The 20502-nt window shown below is 39.1% G+C and overlaps 1 protein-coding gene across 1 annotated transcript in view; it reads left to right on the forward strand.

Annotated features, from left to right (window-relative positions):
- GFRA1 (GDNF family receptor alpha 1) overlaps positions 1–8822 on the forward strand; it is a gene marked incomplete at its 5' end in the record, with an annotated part of 52218 nt that extends 43396 nt beyond the window's left edge. Inside the window, 2 exons of the mRNA XM_008941004.1 lie at positions 6061–6117; positions 7958–8822. Of these exons, the coding sequence (XP_008939252.1) occupies positions 6061–6117; positions 7958–8119 (219 nt within the window). The remainder of the gene's footprint in view (positions 1–6060; positions 6118–7957) is intronic.
- Positions 8823–20502: the final 11680 nt, after the last annotated feature.

Below are 20502 nucleotides of genomic sequence, written 5' to 3' on the forward strand. Positions count from 1 at the left end.
TTCCTCCTGAATACATGCTTAGAAATGTTCTCAGGAGAGTCACCATCCTTTTTTCCCCTTCCTGACCAGAAAACAAACCTCCCTGCTTTGAGGTTGCCCTCTATCCCTTGTTTCTGATGCTGAAGTACTCAAAACCATCAAGAATCTACTAATGTTGAGGGATAAGGGGGCTTTTTGTACGCAGCTGTGTTCTGTTAAGAAAGCTGGAGCTGTGTAAAGGTGGGCTAGGTAGATCTGACACTGCACAGCTGAGCAGCTGTTTGCTGGTTTTGGATGGGGCCTGACCCATGATTTCTGGATGAACTGGCAAACTGGAGAGTGGCTGGGCCCGAAGGCAGACGGGTTGTCCTGCAGTGCTTGGGATGGCCTGGGCTCTACCACCCTGCCCAGGCCAGGGAAAGCCAGACAAGACCTGTTGTAGGAGAACAGGAACAAACTGTGATTTTAAGACAGGTACAAAGCTATGGGGAACAGGAGCTGAGGGCTGGGAGGTGATGGGATCTGAAGGGACTGGCTGATATTCCTCGCACTGTACTGCAGCCTATAAAACTGTGTGTTTCCCTAGCGTGTATTTGGGCACAAAGGGACAATTGGTTTCCTTTATTTAATATTTCCCAGCTGAAAAACTTGTGATTTGATTCTTAGTGTGCTGGGTGATATCTACCTAGCTTTGGGGACTAGTGCCAGCAGCATCTTGATAACACTTGTGTATAAAAGATCCTTGCTGCCCTGTGCAGCAGTGCTTTTGTGCACTATGGTGACCGATAATTTCATGCCCCAAGCTTGCAACTTCAGGGCTGATTCAGCAGAAAAAAAACCCAAACAATCAAGCAGCATTAAAAAAGACCTGACTTCTTTTTTATAGGTTTGTGCAAAGCTGATTGGTTTTAGAGCTTAAATATTTTTGCACCCTGGCTGTACAGTACGGGTTTCAAAATGGCTCTGTGCTGAATTGGATCCTTATTCTAGTGGCCCGGGCCTCTGACCCACACTTTATCCCCCCCCTTGAAAGTAATTTATACTCTAGTATGCCATAGTACTATGGTGCTAATAAGAAAAACTATTGATAATTGTGATAGATGCACTGATCACTTAGTGAGAGCAGAAGGGTTAAACTGATTGCATTTTTACAGTCTGTATTATTGTTTGTGTCTTGCTGTTAGAAAAACAGGTTGGATGCATAGTAAATCTCTCTAATGAACACAAGAAAAGAAGAAAAAGAGCGAGCACCCTCATTTGTTATAGCTACTTCAGAAGCATGGTCATTTGAAGGATGTATACTAGGAGATTTGTCCCTCTTCTTCAGAAAGATGTTAGTATGGGCATAACTAACCAGACATCTCAGGAGAAGACAAAGGCACAATCATTTAAATTAGCTGAAAAAAACAACTGACATAACAGGTGTCTGTCATAGTGATACTTTTTTTGTCTCTCACTGGCATGTCTAAGCAATACATCCAATAACGCACAGAAGGCCCAGAGTGTTTAGCTGAGAGGAAGAGACTGGTTTCTGAGTTTGGATGCTCACCCTGTGCCTGTTTGCATTCAGGTCCAATGCATTTATTTCACTTTATGTGCTTCTCCTTCCCTCTGTCCAAGTTAAAGCACACCTCTGTTTGGAACCATCCCCACTCAGACCTTTTCCTTGCTGCGAGTGACATAGATAACACATGCTGGAGTGGGTGTATAAAAATACTGCTGGATGACAAGCCATAAGTAATGTGTGTCCTGACTCCTGGTGAGATACTGCTGCAGTGTTTAATGCATTTATTAACCATGTAGTGCTATGATTTATAGAAGCTGGGTGCATAATTGGAAGATAGCATTTCTGGGAATAAATCCAGCGCTACAGTGTCTGCAAAGGATGGGGGTAGAGGGATTTGGGGGATGGGAAGTAGGGAGTTACTAGGTTTGGCAGAATCTTATGGTGGTTATGAGGTGCAGGACAAGAGAAGACTAGGTTAGGGTGTGCCTGAACAAAGACATATCATGAACTCCTCTAAGAGACATTTGGATTAGAGGAAACATGGCAGTCTGCAAAGTCCTGTGTCTGGACGAGAAATATCTCTAAGCAATATTCCTTTCTCCTTTTAGAAAACCACTACCTGGATTTCCTTTCTTTCTAGGAATGAAATAAGTTAAATTTTGCTTCCAGTCATGAGAATTTTTTGTTTTCTGGGCATGTGGTTAGTTTCTTTAGCAGCCCTTGACGAAATCCAGCACTTCAGTTTGAATATTAAACGCCAAAGGTTATGAAGACCAAAAAACAAGGCTTGTTTGACTAATGTACAGGATACTGAAGCTCATCAGGAGGTGCATGAACATGATTATCTCTAAATATCAGCTGTTGCTTTTGCTACCACAGTGATAAGATTCTCTAAAAAGCAGGTGTTCATTTTTACAGAATGTAAAAGCTTAAATGAGCACAAGGTTGTTGGCAGTATGGGGGCAGCTCTGTCAGAGTAGCCCACAGTACTGACTTCTAGTTGCCTGCAAAGCCAGGGTGAATTTCAACCCGTTTTACATAACTTTGGTTTACAGTCAGAGGCATGTCACAGCTGAGCGTATGTCATTAGTAAATGCTATTTTACCTCAGCAGAAAACACCTCTTTCCATATGTTTCACCAGTTATTTTAAGCTGCTTTTCTTTCACCATTTTCTAAGTAATATTTTTATCAGCCCAGCCCTACTTCGTTTTTTTTTTAATGACAAAATTTCCACAGATCTTTTTGTCACCAGATAAGAGCTTTTAATTAAAATTTTAAAATATATATTTGAATACAGACTTCTTAGCCATTTGTGTGTGCTGTTTTACTCCTGTGGAATTTAGGTAGTTCTAGAACATTTAAAAGTACCTGCTTGCCTGCATGTTAGGCATGTCGGATACCTGAGATAGGGTTGGCAGTGAATGCTTGACATTTTGCATAATGAACAACTCTCATTTCCCAAATTTGTTGATGGCATAGATATTCCCTGTCAGACTTGTCTGCAGTTGCACATGATGGGCACACATTTCTATCATATAATTTGGTAATGGAAGATTTTATAAGTTAAATACCTGGTGGCTGAGGATATCCTTCATAATTCAAATGCATGTCTCCCAGTCTGGGTGTTGTTTTCACCAAGGCTGTCAAGCTTAACCCCCAAGGCCTGATTTTTTGCCTCTGATAAGGTGTTCACTTGCTGCAGCACAAATACAGTGGTTCTCCTACACGTAGAGTTGTTTCTGTCCAAGAGTAGGGCAGGAAGAATTTTGCCCTTAGGTTGTAATTAAAGGACATACACTTTCTATAGCACTTTCTTCAACACATAGGGGTTAGGGTTTTTTTTCCATTACTTGTGATTTAGTGATACACTGTTGTATTCTAGGAGTGTAGCCTATGCCAGCATTTCCATTATAACCCGTTTTACAGGTTTATAACTCAACAGTAAAAATGTACTCTTCCAATTTGAAACTTGGCATATAATGTCTCATCTCATCCTCAAACTGATAGGTTTTTCTTTCCCTTCACCTTTCCCCTGTCAGAAGAGGTTGCTTTTTTTTCTGTATTTTTAAATGGAAGTTATTGTCCTTTCTGTTTTGATAAGAGAAAAGCCTGCCTGATGATTAAAATTACTTTTCAGTTTGAAGAAAGGAGGACTTTATAATAGGGGATGCATGTGAATAAGTGTTGTTGATGCTAGAATAACTAGGATAAGTGTATGGATACAGAGAATTGTTACCTTCCATATGAAAGCTAGGGAATATTGATCAAAATGACTGAAAAGCTTTTTTTTTTTTTAATGTTGATTTCATTTCTAGCTGTTGATCTTACCCTTAAAATAGTGTTCTCAAAGGTAAGTATGTTTTAGCTGCTACACTCTCTTGTTTATCGAGCTGAATGAAGGAAGACTTTACTGCATATAGACAAAATAATGATATTTTCCTCTTTTCTCATTGGAGAAAAACAGTACAGAAAGAGCATAAATTCTAACTTTGGTGTTGAGACCAGCTAGCAAGGGTAGACTTGTAGTTATCACAGTCTTATGGATCCACAGCTGGTGTAAGCAGCAAAGCACAGTGTTTCCAACAGACAGATGCTCGTGTGGACTAGGAAATATAGCTCTGAATGACACAGTAACAAATACTAAGCTTGTATGATTCTTACAGATTACGCTGTCAACATCTGAAACTTGAACCTGAGGCCTCATCTGAAGTCTTACGTTCCAATTCAATGTAGCATGGATGGTTAGGCTATAAGAAAATTTGGACTAAAATGCCATTTCCCATTCGCATATCTCCTTGGATCCAGACATTTAGGAACCGAAATCTACCCAGTTGCCATCAAAATAAGTTTCCTAACCTGCATGAATACCACCACCACCGCAAACATGGCAGGAACCCTTCACCATGTTGCTGCTTCTTCTTGCAAATTTACTTCCAGGCATTTCTTTTTCCATTTAGATAGTTAAATTTGTGCTTACCATAGCCATGTTAGCAGTACTAATTAGAAGAAAGAGTATGTAAGAGAGAGATTCCACAGAGGGTGTTTATTAATTAACTATTATTTTTTCATATACATGAAAACTACCAACATACATACGGTATGCATTCTTACTATAGCTATCCCAGATGTTTTGGTTGCCTCTGATATGTTTATTTATAAATAAGAAAGTGTCATGAAAAGCAGAGAATGTGCTTCCTAATGAGAAGTTCACTTCCTTCATTTAGATTCTAAAACCAGTAATTAGGTCAAAGACTATTTTGTATCCACAGGCAGCACCAATGGATATCAGAGTGGAACTGAATTTTTTGAGGGTATGAAATCAGAATGCTCAGCACTTCTTCACATCAGCTTCAGTCTAGGGCATCTCTGCCAAAACCGGTTGGATTCTGCAGTGTAAAATGGGTGCAACATAGTGAGGTTCAGGCCCTCGTTTTTTTCAGGAAATAAATTTCAAGTCTAACAAAACTTCCATGTAGAAGTGACAGACGTGCTCAGTGCAGTCAGTAGTTTCAGTGTGTAAATTCAAATCTTCTGTTATAAGATCTGAATGTACATTTAACATTAGTAGCTGCTATAGAAAAGAGCTGTTTATGTTTCTGGAATATAAGAAGAAAGATAGGATATTGAGAATCACTGAAGTACTTAAATCAACCACAGCACCATTTATTGAAACTGTCTTCAGCACCATGAGGTTTGCTATTGCTGTTGTAGAAAAGCAGAAAACTCCCAGCCCAGTCATGTTAACCTGAGTAGTGGAAATATTAAACACCTTATGATGCCAGACACAGTACACACTATTACTTTTATTGTGTATGATGCTGCCACCAGAAATGGTTTTGACTTGAGTTAGTGTGAAGAGCACACAGTGATAGCAACAGGTGGATGTTCATCATAAGACATGACTGTAGATACAGTGGATTAATCTTTTAGTTTTTGATCGTCTAAAGTATTCCTGCATTTAATAATACTAATCCATGTATAATAGCCAGTGAACAGAATGTAAACAAACAACTCAATTTGACTTACAGGTATATATGCTAAAATATATTAAAGGTTCTTTTTGTAACTTTCTAAAAGAGATTCTGTGGCAGCCATTGGATATATTAGATTCTATTTGTATTTTCGTACTGATACTTGGAGAAACTACAAGAGTCATCAAAGGATAAAATACGCCTCTGTTGTATATTTTCCTAAAACTAAGGCATGTGATAGTTTTTTTTTTCATAGTAATCAGTGATATTATTTTTCATTTCTGTCATTTTTCATTTCTTCTCATGAATACCCATCACCGTTTCTAAGGGGCCACAGAACAGAACATGTTCTCTGCAGTTGATGGCACTCATCACTGTAATTACTAGGTACCCTTAGCTGACTCAGGTTTTACTGTAAATCCAGATCAGAATGTGGATGTTATTGGAAAACATGCAGTTACATTTGGGCAGTTTATTTGCTAATCATGTGCAAATCACTGTCAAAATTGTAGGAGAATGACAACCCATGCGAATTTATCTAATTGTTTTGTGTTGATGTATGCATAAATTGTACAGGGAATGAATTTTGTATTTGTCCATAGGCACAGAAGAAGCGGAAATCCAATGAATCTGCAGATACAGAGCTCTGTCTTAATGAGGTAAGAGTGTGGATGAAACCTTCAAAACCTGTCAAGATTATAATGGCTTACCCCTCACTACCATAATGTATTAAAGAATGATCTTGCTCACAAATTTGGAGCTCAAAGTGGCCTCTGCTGACTTTATATTTTAATAGCTGTATAGTACATGTTTAGGCAGATCCCATGGTAATTACTGTTTCACCTAGCAAGTATAATTAGCTAATAATCTGCAGGAACACAGGACAGTATGGCTTTTAACAAATGCACAGAACCATACAGGACATTGTTCTGTGGCTAACAGAAATGACCTATTTAAGGCATGAAATGATGTTCATATCAGGAGATGTGATGCTCATACATCAGGGGACAGATTGACAGACCCAAGAGACATGAACCTCCCAGTGCTGTTTGAGTAGTCTGCTCAGCTTGACCTCCAAGGCCCCTGTTCAGATGTAAAGATTACATCAGTTTCCATGTCTGTCAGTCTGTATCCTTTGTACTGAGTCTCTCAGGATGCTTAATAATTAGTGATGTACATAAATTAGTTTTTAGAATGCGAAAGCACATATTCTAAGCATTGGAGCAAGACCAGCTGTACGGGCATAAGCCACCAAAAAGATGTGACCATATGTCTCAGGTTCTCCTTCACCAGTCCAGATTTGCCCAGTTCTTCTAAATCTCAACAGTTCTATAGCCTGTTCCCAATTCTTTAGGTTCTGTTAAGACCTTCCTGTAGATACTAGAATGAAGCCTAATAATATGTGAGGGAACAATGCAGTAGCATTAACAGATCTGTTGACATCTTCTGCTGCCTAAAAGACCTTCTACAAGAAGACCCTAGTAAACTGTAGCTTACTGTAGGAGCTGCTCGTCCATCTTACTCCATGCTCTGTGATAGCTTCCAGAAAGCAAATGCTCAGGGTTGAGTATAAGAAAGCATGCTGTGATAATTCCACCAGTGCCTCTACTGCTGCTACAGTTTGCATCTCCAGGCCTTCCCATTACCCGTCCTAGCAGGTGAGATCAAAGTGAGGGAATGGCACTTATCCTTATGGATTTTCAGCTGCTGAGTGGACGGTGGCTGAGCAAGTTTGCATGGAGTAGGTTGGACCTAATGACCTTAGAGGTCCCTTGTAATCTAAACTGTTCTACTTCTGTGATTATACCTGTTAGGTTTTTCTTTTTCCTGAGGATGGTAGCAATAAGAAATATTCCTGCTACACCTCCTCCCTAAATAGTTCACTGTAATCTGCCAATCTCTACTTGCATATTCATGATTAATTATTGGTAGTAAAGAAGACAAGGAATGTAAATAATGCATCAATTAAAGGAAAAAAGGTGTGAGAAAGAAAATTTTCATAAGCTGGAACGTTCTGCCTTTTCTTGTCCCGTGGACTAGATTTTATTTCCTGTTAGCCAGAAGCAACTTCTTGTCAAAGTCAATCTGTTGACTGTGCAGAAGTTGCAGTTTCTCTGCAGGTCCTGCATTTGCTTTTTAAAATAAACTGGCATGATGAATACAGACTGCTAAAAACTTGCCATACTTAAACAAGGGTAGGTTTACATATGGAATCACTGCTAAAGTGTTTTGGTTTTTTTTTTAAATACTTTCTTCTTTTTTTTTTAAAAAAACAACTGTGCTGTAGTTGTGGTTTAATCCTTTACAATGACTTTAAAATGCTGTCATTTTAACATTTGGGGTAATGCCTTTTCTGTCTTTCACTCTGTGACAGGGAAACATAGGTAACAGTGGAGGGTGGGACACAAAACAAACGAAAGATTAATTTCATGATGTAGATATAAATATTTTGGAATGAAAATGTGTAATGGTGACCAAGGAAAGTATTGTGTCTTGCAGAATGCTATTGGGAAAGACAACACAGCAGGAGTCTCCACCAGTCACATATCTTCGGAGAATTCACTCGCTCTTCCTAGAAGCTTTTATCTAAGCACACGGCTCACTCTGATGACACTTGCACTCTCACTCTGTTTGTTCCTAAGCTCATCAGTCATCTTGTAGCTGCATCATTACAAAAGGACGTGTTAAAAAAAAAGAAAAAAAAAATTGTTTCCTGTCCTCTGTTGTTTATCTGGAATTCCAGGTCTGGGAGCTAAGCTGAGGCACTCCTGGCTAGAACAGTTTCAGTCAGCTGGAATTTTTTTTTTTTTTTTTTTTTTTTTTTTTTCCTTTTTCACTCTAAAAAAAGCTTCTTGTGATATTTAGAGGCTTTGTGAAATACTTGGTGCAGTGCTACATTCCAAACCCAAAAGGCTTCTGGGCATGCAGTGTTTTAAAGAGACAGTGTGTAAATTTGCCTGTAAAGCGACCTGGTTGGATTATTTTAATAATAATTACTTTAATTCTGGCTTTTACCTGAGAAGGAGGATGGCAGTTTTCTTAAGATCCTGTTTGTGTCATTGAATGGTTTTGGTTTTCAAATTGATTGAACTTCAGACGATCAAGAATGCCAGGCTTTTGTCTAATGGTGAATGTTCTCCCAGAGAGTGGACTTCATGAAACTTCTTCATTTGATAAATTGCTACTGATGTTAAACTCTTTCAGTGTATTAGCATTTTCCTCTTCAAATGTTTATGTACTGTAAGTGATTCTGCGTTCCCTGCTGAGAAGCCATTATAATTCACATACAGGTATAATGTACGTCTTTCAGTTAAATTCTTGTAAAAATAGAGTATGGCATAGAACTTTCTAACAGTACATTTATCTTTTAATTATAATCATCTAGCCTTAACAAGGGTAACGATTCTTTAAATTAACAAGCAGCCATTGTGAAAGCTTGATAAAGATACGTTTCTTTAAATTTGAGGATAAGCAGCAGAAACAAATTTTGCTACAGGGTTTCAGATGTTCAGTCTATGGTCTTATATGCTTCCATTGTGATATTATAGTCCAGTTACTATACTGTTTGTTTAATAAAAAATGACATGCAATTTATTTGCTCTGCTAAAACAGCATTATCTGTTTATACATTATCTGCTGATAATGTCAGTTCGAAAAGTTACAGGAACTTCATGCCTTACTTCTCACAGCCCTGTAGAGGGAAAAGAGGTAGTAGGATATCATTTAAACTGTGTTTTATTTCTTAGACTGCTAAAATAAACACAAAAGGATGTTTGATCCAATTACAAGGCAGTGTCATGCACACTCACCCATGTGACAGGCTTTTCTCACCCTGGTAGTTCCTACTGCAGACCTTGCCATTGTTAACAGAATGAACTGTTTGCAAGACCAGTTCCATAAATTGTTTTAATGGTTTGAATGGCAGTATTGCCAGTATACATGATTTGATCACTTCAGTTTTCATTCAGTGGCACTGATGGCCTGTGCTGGCTCATGATGATTTTCTATGATATCTAGAAGGCATCCTTTAAAGCTTTAAATGTCATCAAATAGGCAGCATTCCTCCTAAGGGCTGTCTTTGTATCTTACTGTGATGGCCTGTTGACTGTTACAAGCAGTTATGTCTAAATGATCAGCAGTAATCAGTTTTTGTTTCTACTGAAATAGGAGATAACTTAGCCAAGCAAGGAGTTCATCATGTTGAATTTACAGATTCACATTGAGACTTACACAGTCATGTCCCGTCCTGCTCTGAAATGTCCAGATCAGTTATTTGCAATACCACTATAAAGTACAAATTACTGTTTTATAGACCACAGTGAAGTTTGGGAGCGTGCAAAATACATGTCTTACTTAGAGATTATTAAACCTATTGACAAGTTCATCTTTTGAGCTTTTTCTTAGCTAACAATAAACACTTTCATAAATTCCAAAATTGATTTATGTACTCTTGATTATGGTCACGTAATATAGGTTTCAAAGCACTGTGTAACTGATAGAATTCTATGACACTCTGTGCCACTGAACATAACAAGTTAGACAATATTAGTCTAATTCCACACTGATAAGGAACTGCAAATTACTTTCAAAGGCAGCAGGGTTACTTTTGGAGAAGAAATATGTAGCACATCATTACCAGCAAAGCCCATGTGGTTCCTGTTGCTCTTCCTGTAGAAGCTAATCAAATTATTGAAAACTGGTGGCAACAGAAAAAAGATTGCGAGATTCATGATTTAAAAAAATAAATCAAATTCTTTTATGTCAAAAGGAGTTGATAGTATAACCTATTGAAATGCTAATGAACAGAGCATTATCATTCTGAAGTCTGACATTATCCAATTAAAAATATTTTCAAAACAAATTAATAAACATTACAATTATTAAACCCATCTTTGATCCACAAACCTTTCTTTTAAATGTCATTTGTATTCAGCACATTCAACTTTTTAAGTAGTATTGGGAATTTTAATAATCAGGATTTTTAATAACCTCCCTGTATACTACATACATTTTAAAGAATTTTTTCATTTGATTTTAGTTTCTGTGTTGCATTTGATACCAATTATTAGAGCTTTGACACTGTGTGATCCAAAATAAAAGCTATTGATCACTTACGCTGTAAACAACAACCTAATTAGGTTCTGATTACAAAAGAAATTGCTAGTTATCTGATTCCATGAGAGTTATCTTTGGAAATACAATTATGGATGTAGTAGAGAAACAACTGGCATTTTGTAGAGGTAGCCATGTTACCACAAAAAAACCACAGCACTCAAGCTTTTTTTATGTGTAAATTAACAGCACACTGGATTCTTAATTAAAAAAATAAATTGCTTATTAAACAGGCAAGAGGGAAAAAAAAACCCTTAAGAGTTTGACACTTAATGAGGTTTTTACAGGCATCACCATGTAAATAGTAGAGGATTTTTAGAAGCTGGATGTGATGTGGATGGTGTCAATTTAGCATGGTGACCTTGTCAACACAGTCATTTGCTACAGTGCTGAAGTATGCAAATAGTTTAATTTTTTGCCCCTTTCAGTCACTAAAATGGCATGTGTTGAGTGCACAATGAACAAGCTTAGGCTGGACTTTGTATAGTACTTTAACACGTTAATTGTATCAATATAACAATAATATAGGAACTGTCCAAATAGAGGATGTTCATACAGACAATTTACAGATAAAGTTTTAAATTTAACCAGTTCAGTTGTGTGCAAATTGAATCATGGGCTACCATAAACACATGTAAATCATCTTTTCCATTTAACATGATGGAACAGATGTTGTTGTCAGTATACTTAGGAGAGTGTCTGCCGTGTTAAATAACCTGATTATTGTATTTTACTTCTTAAAAGAATACACACAAAGATAAAATTCAGACTGAACTGAAATGTATGGCTAAGGTTTTGCAGCATTTAACAGAGATGTTAATTCCACAAGCTAGTCCAATGAAAGAGACACTGAAGATGAAACTTTCAGATATTAGTGAAAAATCATAGCAGTTGGGGCTTTCCCTTGCCCCAGTGCTACAGGAGAGCCAGTGCAGGCTGTGGCATCCACCAGCAGGCAGCAGCCCTACAGGAGTGTCTGTACAGGGATTTGGTCAGTAATGAGGAGCACAGTCCCCATTTTACTAACTTCCCTCTCTGAGATCCCAGCTGCTTCAAGAGAATGGGGAGGGAGGTACTGAGCACTGAGGAGGAGCCATCCATCCGTCCATCCATCCATCCATCCATCCATCCATCCATCTTCACCGTGGCAATGGCCACTTTCCGTTGAACTGCTTCATTCCCACTGTCAGTAGGAAGAATTAGGAGGAACAGAGATTCTTAATCATTTCGATGCATTGTGTGGGCAGACTCTGTCTGGAGACTTATTCACAGCCTTTTTGAAAAATTAAATTATATCCCTCTGTGGCCCAACCTTCTGAATACCAGGCTGTTCACAATTAGAGGGATGTTGAACATAAAAGTATATATTTTAGCTAAGTCTGTGCAATCAGGCTGAAGATGAAGAAAACAGAGAAGGAATTACCTTGAAATCTCAACCTAATTTTAATTTGTGATTGTTGGTTTAATCACGACGATATTTTCATGGAGGAGAGGTGGTGAGAAACCAGCGAAGGAAAAGAGCAAATGTCAGAACAGCTCCCTGAAGGGACGTATATCTTGTGTATGTCAAGTGACAGGAGTCTCTCATACATAGCTTGTCATAAAAGAGCTGGGTTCTGCTACAACAGCAGCTCCTGCAGAGCGAGCAGTAAAAGGTGGAAGAACGAGCAGTTATTTGTACAGCAATAATAACTTTCTTTCATAAAATGCAGTTTGCCTTCAACACCAAGGTGGATCTACTTCGCTAGAAAATACACATTCACTGACTGGACTTCTGCTTTAAAACTATTCTGGGCTAAAGAGGCCTCTGAGCTTGTTTTATGCCCATAAGGTTAGTCAGGTTAGTCAGATTCTACCTGATGTCCCTGACATCAAATAGAAATAAATTTGCTTCTGATGAACTTGGCAGAGGAATTAATCCAGTGACTTGTTAAATATTTCTCATCTTTAAATATTTGCTTTCTCTTACCAGCTCAGTTCCTCCTAAGACATTTCAATTATTGGCTATTGAAGCTTCTCCTTTAACTTCAGAAGGTCATTTTCTCCGTACACTACAATAATCCACTTTATAGATTTGTCTTAGTGTTGGGGTTTTTTTTAATTACAGCCTTTGCTTCTGAGAAAAAATATGTGATCAGGGATATGTCTCTACTGAAAGATCAACACCTTTACAGGGGGAGGATATTGCAAGTTCCTATTTTATCTGTTTAGCAGTGGTTTGACTGAAACAAGCTAAAAAAATGATGTTACAGTTCTCCAGGTGGAATTTAAAATTTATTTTGCTACTGACAAAGGATTAAAAAGTTTTAAACTCTCACAAGCTTCAGAAATATTGTAATATTTCTAATGTATTTTCTGTCTGGAATTTCAGTCAAATAGATAAAGTCTTATGGAAATAGTGATTTTTTTTTTCAAATTAAGAAGTTTCATTGGGAAAATTCGATGGGTCCATTTTTAATGTAAAATCAGGGAGGGCAGTGAATTCCCAGTTTTAACTCGATCTTATCTTGACTTTCATACACCCTTATCCCATGTTCTCCTCATCTAAGTGTGTTTGCCTTCAGGGAACAGCTATGCTTAATATATACATGTTAGACATGGTCACCTCAAGGATCAGAAGCCAAGTCCTGCAGCTCCTGCTTAGGTGCTCCATCTCTTTTCTCATTCATAAAAATCAGAGCAACAAATTCAGTACATGGCCTAAAGATTATCTGAAGTTTAAAAGAACTCAGAGCCAACAAATGTCTCAGTAGCACTTTTTACCAATATAGATTGTGCAGTTATAAATTGGTACCATCTAGACAACTCACCAAAGTTCTCTGAACACATTTAACCAAAGCAGCTGCAGTTTCACCTTTGCCAGGTGCCAATAGCTGAACTTTGCCATGCATACATTTAGAGCTAATTGCTGCCTAGATTACAGCAGCCAAACCTGATCCCATTTCAGCAAGGGCTCCCCTTAGCACTTTTTTCCCTGCTTTTAGCAATTCCAACACACTTTAATTCTTTCCCTCTACCTGTTAATCTATCAAAAGGAGAATTTCATGGAATCCAGTAGGAAATGAGTTATAGGTTTAAGGGCAATTTTCTTCAAATTCCTCCTGCAAAAAAATACCACAATAATTAACCTCTTATAGACTTCTGTTCTCCAAAGCATTGAATACTCCCTGCCCAGCACCTTCAGTCCTTATGAAACAGAGTAGAGTTTTGAGGATTCAGCTGCTTGTAGATGAGACCATGTTTGTTTTCAGGCTTCTTCAAGCCATTCATTCTATGAGTTGATGTTACACATAAACATAAGTAATTAGAGATGGTGTTACACTGCTCCCCATGTTGGCCAGCTCATGTCAAGAAGTTTTCCAGCATCGGTACCAATGGTGTGAAGTTCCTCAAGACTCCTTCCTTTGAACATTTGTTCTATAGTAGGAGATGACATTCAAAGTCCTCCTACTGTAAGTGAAAAAATGTCATGTCTTTTATTAAATCCAGACCTGTTTCAACCTCTCCTGGGTTCACTCACTTGATTTGGAAGCACCAAAGAGCTCAAAATGTTTGGCTGATGTCATTCAGTTCTTGGCATCAGTCTCAGCAACCTAAGTCCATCTCAGGTCAGTAATCTCAGACCTTGTTTACTGTCCAGTTGCATAGAAACGGTACCGCAGTGGGCACTGACAGGCAGCAGCATTCTGTCTGACCACAGATGCCCTGGTAACACGAGGTATATATGCTGGTCCATGTTGTGCCTAGCCTTTGTGTCTACTTCATCACCCAGGCCTGTCTAGCAGTGCAAAGTTCACTTAGACCACCCTAATAAACCTCTTCAGAGCCACAAGGTGACAAGCAGGTCATGCCAGGCTTGCTAACTCCAACTCTTTAGCTGTTCTGCACAGAATAAGTTGATTTTGACCGTTACACTGGTCCTTACATCAGAGGTTAAAAGGTGCAAAAGCTAAGCCCCATAGATTTACTGAGCCACAGGGAGATGTAATCTCCTTCAAGCACAGAAGCCAGCAGATGTGCTGAAACTCTGGAGTAATTTTCAAAATTTAAAACATCATGGTCCTCTCCTGGTAGTGTTTATGGAATAGAATATATATGACAGAGGGAAACTTTTGTCAAAAACAGGGGAAAGTCTGAAGATGCAGAAGTTACCGTTTATGGAACCACCATTTATTTATAGCAGGAGACACTGCAGAGAGCACTCTGCTGAGAAATAGAAATGGATGGCCCACTAGGTAGAAGACAGAGAAATCATATGGATTTTTTTCTTTAACTTTGTGAATTGGCCTATGGAAACTGTTCCCCCTTTGGAGAGGAGAAGTATCTCTCTCAGGCATGTGCTAAGCAAAGTGCAGCTAATGGGAGGCTCAGGGTTTCCTTCTTTCCCAAAACTGATAACCTGATGGCATCCTCTGATCTTTAGAATGGGACAAAACTTTAAACCCTTAAGTGAAAGTTAATTCAGGAAGAGTGTTTATAAGGATTATTAAAGGTGGAACAAAGCCCCACAGTGGATCTCATCTAGCAGTCACATGGACTGAGCTGAGTCACACACTGCTTATAAAGAAAAGTAAGTGGAGGTAAAAATTGCAAAAAAATCTGGAATTTTGTATTGCCTTCTCTCTGGAGGGGTCACAGTAGAAGTGTGGCATAAAATCAACCTCTTACCTCTTCACTGTTTCTGGATAAATCCAAAAGGCAGATAGTGGAAGAAATTGCTTCAAAACACTCCATGTGTGGACCTTCAATGGTGGCAGTTTTTAATCTCTGTGTTCTCCCCTCCCCCAGAATGATTGCTACTGAGTTTGCTTACTAGGGTTTGTAAGCTGTTTTGTGTGGCATTGGTGCTGAAACGATTAGCTGTGATTTGTACCGCTCGTGTTGGGAAGGTGTGTGTGTGTCTTTCACCTGAGGGTATGTCTACTTTTGTGTAAAGTGCAAGTTGACAAGAGCTGCAGCAAAGGGGAAATAGCAGGGGAAGGCTCAGGTAAAAGTAATTTTTGTTGCGTCACAATGATAAAGGGATTAATTGAGGGTAGGTGGAAAGGATGCAGATAAAGGTGACAGGTAGCATTTGGACCCAGGAAGACTGGCATTCACTGTGAACTGAGGATATCCACTGCTAGTATTTTCCTGCCTTTTTAAATTTTTTTCTTCCCCTTCTTTTTTTTTTTTTTCTGAAACTATCTGTCTAGAACATAATTCCATTTTCTGGAGGAAATTCTTACACAAACAGTTACCTTCTTGTGTAAATTCTATGTTGTCTTATGAATTTCTGTACATCTCACTGCAGGTTATTATGTGTCAGGTCTTTGGTCATAATGGCTGGTAATTTGTTGTAAAAAAAATAAACCCACTTGTTCCTCTTGACTTAGACATTGCTCTGAGAACATTGCTCTTTGGACCATCCACACTCTGGAAGTCAATTCATGATGTTTGGCGTTTTCTGTTAGCATAATCCTCCTGCATTAGTATTGTACATATCCAGAAAACAATCCCTATCAATAAACATTATTCTCTTTTTTTATTAAAAAGCATGTTTTTGTGAGAAAAATTTCCTGGTTGTTTGTTCTGTTTTGATTTATTTAAAAAAAAGAAAAAAAAAAAAAGAAAAAGGAAGCTTGACTGGCAAAAAAAAAAAAAAAAAACCAAGCTTATTAAAGGTTGATCTCATTGTTCCCTGTTGTTTTACAGTCCACTATGATCTAAGTAAATAAGAAATAAAGCTTTTCCCTTTAAATATCCATGCATTTGCTTGCTCCCTAGTCTTTTTGTGCTAGTGAATGTGGCCTGCAAAATTACAATGATCAGGGAGTATCAGATGGAAATGCTGGAAAGATGGGCACAAGAGTGGCCAGCTGGCCCTATTCATGCTTGTTCACTCTCTGGCACACAAACACGCCTCCACACCCATCCCACCCCTTCATCCTGCCAGGCCAGAAAGAAAGGGCTCGCTCCTATTTTCACACAATGGAAGCAAAAGAGCTGCAAAGGCTTCAAAGACAAAAGGGTCTGCACTCGGGGGGGGGGGGGGGGTATTTTGGGAGATGCAGTGTGCTGGAAGGGGAAAGGGAAGATGGACAAACAAGTCTTCATGATGCACTTGATCATGTTGATGACTAGAAGCCAGGAAAATTATTTCAGCATTTACTCATATTCAAACTGACACTTAACAAATGGCTGTATTAGGGGTGAAGAATAATCACACCTGGGAAAAGCTGCTGCACAGCAACGGGCAGCCCAGAGCCTCCTGCCATTCTAAGACAAACCAGTGTCAGTTGCTCTTGCCTCAGAGAGGGAAAACAAGGTCTGGGGGCAGGATGCAAGAAGGAAAGATGGAGGTGGTAGAAATGCACTTTAATCCAACGTGAAAGGACTGGTCTTTTACAGCTGAAAAATACTTTCCCAACTGACGCAGTAGCGGGTCACTGTCCCACATGTTCACCATCACGTTTTGGCAGCTCCAGAAGAGGCTAGAGTTGCATGGGTTGGTGATGCGAGCAGGATGAACTGCTTAGCTGTCCTGATATCCTTTGCTGCTCAGATGGTCTGTGTTTCTGGAGGTGGGAGAGGAATCTGGCAGCAGAATCTGAATGGGAGCATCCAACAGTTTGACTTGGGTTCCTCACCCACCGTCTAAGGTTGCTTGGATTTAGGAGTCACTCTGCTGCTCTTATGGTCCTGTTCATCAAGTGCTGTAGGTACTTCAGCTCCTGCAGTGCCAACTCCAAATGTTTAACCATTTCAAAGACACATAGTTGGGAATGTGATGCACAAAAGCAATCAAAATGTTTGACAGTGTGAGTTAGCATTAGGCTTGCCTTCTACGTGGTTTCTTTCCTTCTCTATGCTACCAGAGCATCAGTGCTGTGAAAGAGGAGAATGGGGAGGGAGGGAGGGAGGAAGGAAGGAAGGGAGGGGCAGCAGTGAAGCCTCCTTCAAGAGCTACAGCTCCATGACAAACGCGCTGAGCAGCAGCCTCTCCAGAGACAGATGAAACCAAGCTGTGTTCAACACCACTAAGCAGCCAGCTATGCACGACCATATGGGTCTCTTTGTGTGCTTCATCTGTGGGTTTGATTTTTGGGTTTTGTTTTGTCAATTTTTTTTTTTTTTCACATTTAATTGTTACTATTCACACATAGGCTTCCTTTGACAGTTTCCCTCTGGATTGAGAGAGAATGGCAACAGGGCTACTTTAACTGGACAAAGGCCAATTGGCTAAGTTGGTACCACAGGTCCGCCTAGAAGGTGCACAAACATAAGCCACTGGCCCACACTGTCCCTCTTCCACATGAATATCTTGCCATTAATAAAGAATGATGCCTCATAACATCAATTTCTTGTCGTGACAGAGACAACCAGTGTCCTCATGAAGAAACTGTGTTCTCTCTCCACTGCCCTGGCTGCCAGGTGTAAAGCAACCTATGCCCATCACACCAGGCAATTTGTCTGCCTCTCAGTACGAATGTTAGTAGGGACTAGTGATGCCCAGGTAAGGGTGATTTACTTTTAATGCCTTGTAGAATCATTTCAGGTAAATGGGTTGAGTTATGCAGATGCATTTTAAATGATACCCTGGTAAGCAGATGAAGAAAGTGATCTGACAGCTGCAAAGCAGGCATATGATAGATGTGTTAGAGAGGGCAAATTGGCCAGCTTCCCATTATGAGTTTTCTCAGACATGCAGTTCTTGTGTGCCATGAAACCAGTAGAGGGTCTCAGCTGTCTAGGGCATGGATTTTTGAAAGGTGGTCCTAACCATTTTCCAAGCATGCTCCTACAGCTCTCCAAATTACTCTGCCCAAGCAATCATCCTGTCCTGACACTTGCACAGCTCCTGTGTGTTGGCAACAAAAGCTGTCTGTGTTATTGTCTGCTTCATGCTGAATTCTGTTTTACATTCAGAAACAGGAGTATGATTTCCTGAAACAATTTTTTTGGTAACAATAAACTCAGTTGTTTTGGTGCTATCCATGTCTTTTTGGCCCTGAATGCAAATCACACTCTCTAATTCTATATCACCTTTTTTTTAAAATCTATATTAATTACAGAAAACTGCAGAGCAACAGCCAAGAAAAAGCCAAAATAGCAACTGGGAAATGTTACTCCAAAGTAATTGTGCAGATTTTTTGGTTTGGTTTGTTTTTTTTTTTTTTTTCAAAAGAGGATGCTGGAAAATATGTTGCTTTGAGGTAGAAAGCATAATTCACAGAGTCTTTAATAAAAAACACATTTATGTTTTGTAGCATTACAAAATAAGGACTGGTAGTCAATTACTTTGGAAGGACCTGGCATTCAAGTCTCTGAATTGTTATTTCATATATATTTTGAAAAAAGATCAACATTCCACCAACATTCTCATTGAGGTTAGCTAAGCAGATGGTATTTATCTCTGGTTTTGCATGTGTGCCACATCCCTCTTGCTTTCAAAAGAGACATGAATGCAAAAATCTTGAAGGGAGGCTGTTGCAAAAGTATCTCATAAAGTGCACACACACAGACATACAAGCATAAAAACAAATTTAAAAATAAATCTACATTCACCAGTGCACTGCTGGCTTCATTCTGGATTGGCAAGGCCTCAAAAGTGGTATCAACCTGGCTGAGCAGCAATATTTTTCTGTTTGTCAGAGGTCAGAATCTGGTGGCTATAAATACAGTTTAGCTTTTATTTGTCTCCAAAACAATATCTGTCAATACTGCAGTGCTGTTTTGAGCAGATCAATGGCTGCACGTAACTCACTGCCTGAGGGCTTTATTATTAATACAAATGTAGGTAGGCTAAATATTGAGTGACATTATTAGAAAGGGATTGCCCTTCCCTCTGTGACTTTGACCGATGTCAAATGCACTTAAAGCTCACCAACATGTACTCAGGATTCTGCCCCTGCTATCAAGAAACTGTCTCTCCCTCTCTGCCCATCATGGGAATTGTTGACTAATCTAAGGAAGATTATTCGAACTGAGTTTTGGAGTCCTAGGAACCTGCATAAGCACATAAAAGAAGTTTACCTTCTTGGGTGAAAGGCTGAGCCATCTCCATGCGACCTCTTCCTTGAGATGGGATTAGGCCATTCTGTGAGAGGCTCCAGAACCTTTGTCCTCCTTAAATGTAGTACATGGGGCTATGGCATAATTACTAACTAACATGGCCAAGTGACTCTGTTTAAAGTAATGTCTTGTTTCAAAAAAGAAAGCAGCACGTAAAACCCAAGTAAATATATATTTACTGCTGAAGCAGAGTTTCCCACTGAGAAGCTGGTCCCTGTGTAACCTCAGTCACTGCGACCCTTGCACATCGGGGTCTACACAGATGTTACACTGCCACAAAAATCTGACCCAAGGCTGGCCACAAGACCTCTTAGTGCAGCCCCATGCCTGCTGCACCTCAAATGCCATCCATCCTTTGCTACAGACCCAGTGGGCATGAGGAGCAGCCAGATGTGAAGCTAAAGAAGATGTTTTCCAGGCACACAGCTGGCTGTAGAAACAGTCATCCTGTCAGGTCTGGTGGTGCCCAAGTATGTGATATGTGATTAGGCAACTGACTGGTGAGCTGTATGTGTTATTCCCTTGAATTATATTTAACCTGAGTTGATAAAAGAAAGCCTGTTGACCAAAAAAAGAGAAAAATAGCTATGTATAATGCCCTTTAGTTGCTAGCATATGAAATATTGCTGTAAGATTTCCTCCTGAAGTGAGTGTATATATGCACATTTACAGAATTTTTTTAACCATTTTTTTATAATAAATTAGACAGTCATGTTTGTTTGAAACATAGCAGTGAGATTTTTTTTTTTTTTTAAAAAAAGTCACTCAGGATAGGAAAGGAATATTTTTTCTGCTAAAGAACACAAAATTTTGTGGTTGGAGGATTTCTCCTATGATTACACACTATCTACACTTGACAACAACTTAACTTTCAACAC

This window comes from Merops nubicus, unplaced genomic scaffold (assembly GCF_000691845.1).
Source record: "Merops nubicus isolate BGI_N331 unplaced genomic scaffold, ASM69184v1 scaffold8920, whole genome shotgun sequence".
NCBI classification, from domain to species: domain Eukaryota; kingdom Metazoa; phylum Chordata; class Aves; order Coraciiformes; family Meropidae; genus Merops; species Merops nubicus.